The 8431-nt window shown below is 39.9% G+C and overlaps 1 protein-coding gene across 1 annotated transcript; it reads left to right on the top strand.

Moving 5' to 3' along the window:
* The first annotated feature begins 955 nt into the window (after positions 1-955).
* LOC148035648 (uncharacterized) lies at positions 956-5543 on the top strand. Its single transcript, XM_087677639.1, has 2 exons — positions 956-2491; positions 2741-5543. Exons 1-2 carry the CDS (start codon positions 1052-1054, stop codon positions 2777-2779), a joined length of 1479 nt encoding a protein of 492 aa, XP_087533765.1. The 5' UTR covers positions 956-1051; the 3' UTR covers positions 2780-5543.
* The last annotated feature ends 2888 nt before the right edge of the window (positions 5544-8431 follow it).

Raw genomic sequence — 8431 nt, 5'->3', positions numbered from 1 at the left:
TAACAAGAAGAAGTAGTGATTTGATGGGCTTCCATGTCAATGTCCCTTAGCATTTTCTTGATGCCCAACAATAGCAAACTAGCCAATATGTCATAGGCTACTGCTTGCTTCAGTCCTCTTATGCATGAGGCATACTATGCATGGTTTTAAAGATTGTGTGAATAGGATGCATAATGTTTCTTTTTGAGAGAGAGAGGATGAGCCCATCTCTTTATTACAAACTTGTTTTTTTGGTTTTTATGTAGGTAAACTCCTCATTAGATACACTAGATGGGTGTGTTTGGGGTTCAACCCCCCTTGAGTTTAAACACCTAATAATGCAATCTTCCAAAGTTATCCATGAAAATGTTAGTGAATTTACAATTCAAGTGCATAATACAAGAAGTGTCTTATGTACATTTGGAAGAGACAATGAAGACATGCGTGGCTTGCTACTGTGGTATTGGGCTGCCCATGCGACATAGCTGCAGGTTGCTCATTGTGCAAGGCAATGGTGGATGGAGGCCTCCATGATTGTCATGTAGGAGACCACTATTATTTATTTATTTATTTATTTATTTTGAGAGAGAGAGAGAGAGAGAGAGAGAGAGAGAGAGAGAGAGAGAGAGAGAGAGAGAGATGCATGCTACATGATGCGAGGGAGATGGGAAAGTTGAATGCCAGCTTGTTAAGATTCTCTAAAGAGGAGATAGAAAGAGAGGGAGTGGCCAGGCATGGGTGTCATTAGGGACCTATGCATGAATTTATCCACAACCGCACTTGGATAGGGAGAGCATTGAATGCAATCCATGTTTGTGAGAAAGGGTAGAGGGTAGATGTCTGGAATCACTATATGGTTGCCATGTAGGTTCGGTGCTAGGCTTGGCACTTTCATGGATTAAAAGTTAAATAGACAGGCTAGATAGATAAGTTCAAAGTTTGGCGGGTGAACTGAAAAATACAACCGCGGAAGTTCAAATATTCGAAATGTCTTTGGAGTTTTGCCAAAACATCAGCGCTCTCTCTCTCTCTCTCTCTCTCTCTCTCTCTCTCTGTGGTGTGTGCGGAGGGCATGGCTCCCGACCTTAAGCGAGAGGCTCGCTCCAAACACCAAGCTCTCGTACACGCAGACGCCGAAGCAGTGGACAGGTTCCGTGGCCTTCCGCCGCTGAAGAGATTCAAGATCCTGGAGAAGGAGAGGCGGGAGTTCTTCCTATTACAGAAGCAGGAAGCCTTGATCCGAGATTCTGTCGTCAATCTCCCTGCTAAGAAACGGGTATGTGCTCCTAAGATCTTGTCACTGCCATTGAATCATGCGAAGAGGGAAGAAGAAGAAGAAGCAGCAGCAGAGAAAGACAAGGAGAATGGATTTGCCTCAAAACCACAGAAGGCATTGCTTCCTGCTGTTCTGCAGCCCCTTTCTGACATTCCCGCTCAGAAAAATATTGTCTGCGAGAAATCTCCACAATCACGTAAGAGAGGGGCTCCTGTGTACCTCGGGTACCGAGCAATGCAACAAGTCAGTTGTCCTGTTAAATTTAGCAAGGATTATGGCCTGAGAGGGAAAGAGGACAAGGGCTCTCAATCTGATGAAAGAGCCTGTCAAATAGATGATTCAAAGAGGCGAACTGGCAAAGAAGAAAAAGTCCCCTTGCTTAATGAGCTCTCGGAGTCGAGAGCATGCCTGAAGGCTTCCAAGACCTCTGAAGAGAAGCTGTGCATGGAGATGACCTCGATTAAGGAGGTAGAACTGGTCAAAGAAGAGGGAGTTTCTCGAATGAATCAAGCCATGGTGGACAAGAAACCATGTCATGCTAGCACTAGGGCATTCAAAAACCGTGGCTCAACAATGCCCATGAGTGTAGATGCCGCCACAAAGAAGTCAGAGTCCACGCCTGAAGTTGCTGAAGAGTGCAATGAACATGATGACAATGACGCTGATGATGCTGCTGCTGCTGATGATGATGATGACATCTTCTGTGATGTCTGCAAGGGTAGTGATGCAGAGCCTTCAGATCCTATTGTGTTCTGTGATGGCTGCAATGTGATGGTTCATGCAAGCTGCTATGGAAACCCTTTGATTGACGGCATACCAGCAGGTGACTGGTTCTGCAAGCAATGCGAGAGCAAGGACAAGGAGAGGAGCAGGTTGTGCTGTCTGTGCCCATCCAGGAGTGGGGCTATGAAGAGGACAACCGATGGTTCATGGGCGCATTTGGCTTGTGCTCTGTTTGTGCCTGAGGTGTACTATAAGAAGGCTAAGCATAAGGAGGGGGTTGAGTGTGGGAGGGTGCCTACATGGAGGTTTCATATGCAATGTGGGCTCTGTGGCAGCAATGATGGAGCATGCATTCAGTGTACTGAAGTGGGCTGCAACACGACCTTCCATGTGTCTTGTGCACTTGACAGTGGCCTCTCCATTCACTACAGGAATGCTAATGCTCTCACCAAGACCCCTGCTATTGTCATTGCCTTCTGTTCTCTTCATTCAAGACAGGCACTCAGTCACTCGGTAACGTTTACCTTTCCCTATTTTTGTGTTTGCATTTGTGCTTGTGTGTTCAACTATGTCGCGTACCTGCATGATACTATCAAGCTGAATCAAAGTCCTAAAAGGGTAGGGTTAATCATTCCCTCAAAGCTGAATCTGATTTGCGCAATGGAAGTCAAGGGTTTGGTAGTGTCTTTCTTACTGCAAAGGGGTTCAAGTTTAGGTGCCATGGCGTGTTCTCACGAAAAGCCTTCTTTTGCGCAATTGCAGGAGAGGCGCCGTTTTAAGATTGTCCCTCGTGATCCGTGAGCGTGAGTGACCTTTGCAGCTCTTTCATAAAGTAAGTATGTCCAGTGTCCACTTATTGAAATTGGACGGTTGCAATCTAGCCAATGGACTTCATAATTCATTACGCTGATCAGATCCATTGTACTTTATGAACCAACCGCTTCATTTCTGTCAAAATACTAGTTTTAGAGAGTTCCATCCTTAAATGTTTGCCGTTTTGGTCAATAATGTCGCGCTCGTTAACATTGTTTATATAGGCTATTTCAATTTTCCCCCCATTTTTCTTTTATTGAGGCCTTCATTCTTCCCCTTATGAACTATCTTAATTAGTACAAGAGAACAAATATAAGGAACACCAGTCTAGAATGCGCTTGTTCTAGAAAGGCGAAAACTCTAGGTTAATATATAGATTTTTCCTCAGTTGAAGGAAGGTAGAGGGAGTCGTTTCAATAGATGTGTTGCCCTTGTACGCCTTCAAATTTGAGCTTCTTTTTTGATACCTTTCTATACTTAAAAGATTAGTGTAGGTTTTTTAATGCTTATATATATATATATATATATATATATATATATTTAAAAGGTAAATAAATGAGCAATTACTTTCTATGACAATTTGATGCCTTGGGATCTTTGTTTTGGAAATTATATTAAGGAGTACCTAATTTATGAGATTTTACAAGTTGGGATCTTTATAAAAACCATGATTGCCTAGTTGACTCCTTGCAAAGTAACAAGAGTTAGTGTTATTGATTTTCATGAGTATGAGCACCTTTTGTAAGGGTTAAGATACTTTGACCTAAACTCACATAAGGGATTACTATTTTGGCCAAAATCTCTTATCAAGTTACCTTTTTTGCTTGGGCAATGGCTCGCTTGGAGGGATTATTTTGTGGGTTGCATGGACTCTTGTGTTCAAAGCTTGACTAAGCTTGGGGTGATTAGTCTTGATGTTCAAGCTTGATAGGTTTATCTCTCAACCACATAAATTCAAGTTTGTCCAATGAACTTTTATACTTAAAAAGGCTTATCCCAAAAGGAACTATCATATGTTGCTTACATTACTTAGTGGCAATCAACTTTTTTAGTTGAGAGGCTACATATTGGACAATGTAGTGTCAAGTCCATCTTTTACTATAGTGTACTTGAAGTTATTGTTTTTAATTCACCCTAGCAATGCCAAGGACATTTAATATAAAGTAGAGTTGATATTAAAGAGCTAGTTATTAGAATGTAAACAACTTAAGTATCAAAAGGGGGAGGGGATATAGGGTTGGTTACACACTAGTTTGAAGCTACGAGGAATGTTGATATAAAAGCTTTGCTTGGCGTATAGTTGGATAATTGATAAGTGAATTGAATATTGAATACTTCCATTATTTAGTTAATTGGTGGATTGGTTAAGAGGATTGTTTCATTTGTAATTGGTGTCAATTCAATTTTCTCTTTTTTGAAACTTGTGTGGCTATACACCCATGTAGTTGCGCCTCCAACTAGTGTCTCAAATGTGGCCAAACATAGATGTTACTTAACAACACATTATCCTTATGTTAAACAATGTTTAATTAACCAATGTTTTTAAAAATTTCCAACATGAAATCAAGCTTTTTTTAAAAACTTTTTTTTTCTATATGATTCTTTTTTAATGGTCAATTTAAGCCTTTTGAGCACTTTAAAAGAAGTGCATCTTTGGCTCTAAGTTTGCCTTGAAGAGTTTAAAGGATGTATCCATGCACTTGAAGGTGACCTTACCATTGTGCTAATGATATTCTCAAAGCATGATTAATTTTATGAAGAGCCTTCCTCATAGCATTCTTTCTTTTTAATAAGTGTCATAGGTGCAATGTGATGCAAAAGTAATTAATCTCTTTGCTAGTTGATATATATTTTTTGGTGTCTCTTGAATATCTCTTTGCTACTTGATGTCCCCTTTATCTCTATCTCTTTGTTAATCGATACTTTTAAACAAACATGTGTAGGTAATATTGATGAGCACCAAATTGATTTCCAAGTTGATGAGGAAGGGATTGTTATTTCTCAAACAATGTTCTCAATTTGCTTGCTATCTCTTTGTAACCTCTCCTTTCTCCATACCCCCCCCCTCCCCCCCTCCCCATGGCTTCATTGCCATGCTAACATCCCCCTCACCTATTCTCCCTTCTTTATAATATCCCCTTTAGACTTAGCTCTTAAATCGTTGAGCCCTTCTCAACGTTTCCACCTACTTCCCAAAGCATGGAGAATGGTTCTATTCTCAACCTTATGTCTTCTTAATCCTCCAAACCATATGCTAGACCTTCAAAGAAGGCCTTAGGTCTAGTAAAGGTTCTTGAGTGTGAGAGTTCTCAAGGAGATGGTTGTAGTTGTTTCATCTTAGTCAAGGACCATATGATAAAATGTAAGTGTAAGAGAATTGAAAAAAAAAGGTGATGTTTGAAATGATATATTAAATGTTTTTATTTGATAAAAATAAAGCCTTAACAATGTTGAAAATAGAGCTTCCAAATCTCTTGATAAGAAGAAAAGCATTGTGATGATGAAAAGGATGATAGCATGGAAGATTTGATCAAATCAAAATGAGTAAGAAAAGAAGGTTGGTTGTTGATCAAGGTCTAACTTGAATTGAGAAACATAGAAGGAACTAGTTAAATCCATCCTTTTAGAGTAGGTTGATTTGCTTCATAAAGCCAAAAAAGGCAAAAAGATTAATCAAGATTACCCCAAATACTCCTCCACAAGTAGTATAAAATTGATTTTGGAGAGATTTGAGTAGATTTAGATTAGCTTGAGAGACCAAAAAGATTGGTTGAAAGTAAGCTAAGAACTCTTAGATTAGCTAGTGCACTTTACAAGGGAGAATTAGCCTATAAAATTACAACCAAACCCCTCCATGGCTAGCCACTTTGGACAAGGAATAGGTTGCTCCTATTTTGCTAAAATAACTCTCCAATACTAAGTCGCTACTTAATTTTTCCATGATAGCTTTGCAAACATCTTTCTATTTCCCACAAGCAAGGAAGAGACAATGGATCTATTTGGGTTTGATCTTCCAACCTAGAAACACCTAGTCATCGAATTCTCTTTACTTCCATTATCAAATCCATAATCATTCTTAAAGTTTGAGAGATAACCAAAGAGTCTAGTAAAGGTTCTTGAGTGCGAGAGAGCTCTTATCAAGGGAAAGGCTATAATTGCTTCATCTTCACAAGGAGTGGAGGCCATCTCATTGTGCTTACTCATTGTGAATTTAGCTACTCTCAAGTCCAAAAAAACTTGGATGATTGGGATGCACTTTTTTTTCAATATGATGTGATTGCTATAATTTTTGGCACCTATTATGGTTGCCCAATCATTTTATATTTGGCTAACCTAATTATTTAGTGGCTCTAAATGATGGCTTGGCCAATTTGATCATGCTTTTGGGCCTATTTATAGAATTGCACTCCCTCCTCCTCAGTTGTTTCACTACATACTCCTATAGCAAGTTCATTGGAGAGAGGGAGTTGATACTAGTGTCACACATCTAGGTGACTCGTTGATTCTACAATATCTCTTATCTTAGAATATAGATTTCATTTTCCAAGCATATTTACTCTTTTGAGTTCTTTGTAATGTTCTTTCTATGGAGTGGTTTCTCTTTTTCTTTTCTCTTCTCTCGTGTTATGTTGTCCATTATAGCAAATATACATGCTTAAATCATTGCACCAACTTTTGATGTGAGATCATATGTTAATTTCTTTAGCTACAAGTTTTTTTCTTTGTTATCTTCTCTCTTGTGTTGTGTAATTTATTATAGTGTATGCATACGATTCCATCATCATTGCACCCACTTCTAACATTTATGGCACAATAGCCATCGGTAATCTTAAGTTACTCTAATTACCATCTTGGTAAAGAGTATATGTTTCTTAAGAGAAATCCAAGTATTAGGTGCACCTAGAAAAGAGATATCTCAAATGAGTTATCGTTTTGCACTCTCCCTTACTAGGGTAGTTGAAGTTGCTCAAACACAACATATTTAAGTCACTTAGACACTAGTAAAAAAACAACTAAATTCAAACATTAGTTGCATTTGATTGTGCAAAAGATAAATCTCTCAATTTTTGTGCGACATATGATAATTTTACATTATGTGAGTTGATGAATGACTTAGTTTGAGTATCCTTTTTAGGCTCTATCTTACAATACTTACAATAGCCTAATCTACGTGAAACAAGGTTATTGTTTCTCTAACTACACTTGTATTTTTAATTAGCACTCATTTAGTTGGTGAAAGTCCATAGCCCAAGGGTGAGATTTCATAATTAAGAAATGCCTTAGAGGTGCACAACAATGTTATTAGCTTCATTATTCGGATAGAAAGGGACCCATGAGTACATGTCCTACCCTATAAATTATGATTGATTGTATGATTTTTGATTAACCTAATCTTCTTCTTTAATGTTTTTTAGCTCATAATCAATATGAAAATCAAAGAGGGACACTTGGAAGTCATGAGGAGTTGGTATTGCATTGATGGCAACAATGTCTTATTTTGCTCCAACCATGCATCTCTTGGGTGCCATCTCAACTTATGCTAATTTCCTTGCTTAGCCCATTCGGTCATGCACATACTTGCACATAAATTGATAATATCTTCTAACAATAGAACCCAAGTAATTGATAATTATTGCTTAAAGAGACCCCTAAAACATAATCTCTCTTGGATGTTGTAGCATTTAATTTCTTATAATTGATGCATATGTGAATTTTTTTGTTCTTCTTAAGGACCACTATGATGGGTGGTACATAGTCTATATGCTCAATTTCATACATGGACCCCACTTTTAGCAACTTATCAAAATTCTCCTTGACATGATGGGTGTATCGAGGATGTAACGAATAAGGTCCTTGCTTGATAAGCTTGGCATCATCTTTGAGGGGAACTGGGTGGGTGAGAGAACTTGCAATGGAATATGCTTCATTCCATCCAAGGACATCGCAGACAATGGCCTACCGGAGCTTCCGAAAGTAACCTCTCTTCGACGGTGGGCATGATCCTGGTCTCAGACAGGCTACATATCGCAGTCTAAATCGCCTCAGGAGTACATGAACGAGATGTTTGCCAAGCTGGTTGGTGCTGGTGGGAGATGATTAATGCAGCGAAGGGAGCTGGATCACGGACATGGCCAACAGCACCTGCGCTGCGTTTGGCAGCCTTGATCAGGGACTGAGAAAATCCGGTTGTCACCACAGCTAGTGCTCGTGTACTGCTGGTGTGCCGCGAATGTTAATAATAACCTTGATCTCATCATCATCATCATCTGCCGCCAGCACCCACCAGCACCAAGCTGGTTGGTGCTGGTGGGAGATGATTAATGCAGCGAAGGGAGCTGGATCACGGACATGGCCAACTGCGCTGCGCTTGGCAGCCTTGATCAGGGACTGAGAAAATCCGGTTGTCACCACAGCTAGTGCTCGTGTACTGCTGGTGTGCCGCGAATGTTAATAATAACCTTGATCTCATCATCATCATCATCTGCCGCCAGCACCCACCAGCACCAAGCTGGTTGGTGCTGGTGGGAGATGATTAATGCAGCGAAGGGAGCTGGATCACGGACATGGCCAACAGCACCTGCGCTGCGCTTGGCAGCCTTGATCAGGGACTGAGAAAATCCGGTTGTCACCACAGCTAGT

Source organism: Lygodium microphyllum, chromosome 5 (genome assembly GCF_053477565.2).
Source record: "Lygodium microphyllum isolate KBCC chromosome 5, Lygodium_microphyllum_v1.1.10, whole genome shotgun sequence".
NCBI classification, from domain to species: Eukaryota; Viridiplantae; Streptophyta; class Polypodiopsida; order Schizaeales; family Lygodiaceae; genus Lygodium; species Lygodium microphyllum.
The sequence above is the reverse complement of the archived record's forward strand: the minus strand, read 5'-3'. Positions and strand labels throughout refer to the sequence as shown.

Excerpts from the sequence above, each read along its gene's own strand:
- LOC148035648 (XM_087677639.1), top strand. The coding sequence starts at position 1,052 with ATGGCTCCCGACCTTAAGCGAGAGGCTCGCTCCAAACACCAAGCTCTC. Across the intron at positions 2,492-2,740 it reads GACAGGCACTCAGTCACTCG|GAGAGGCGCCGTTTTAAGAT; the intron begins GTAACGTTTACC and ends GCGCAATTGCAG.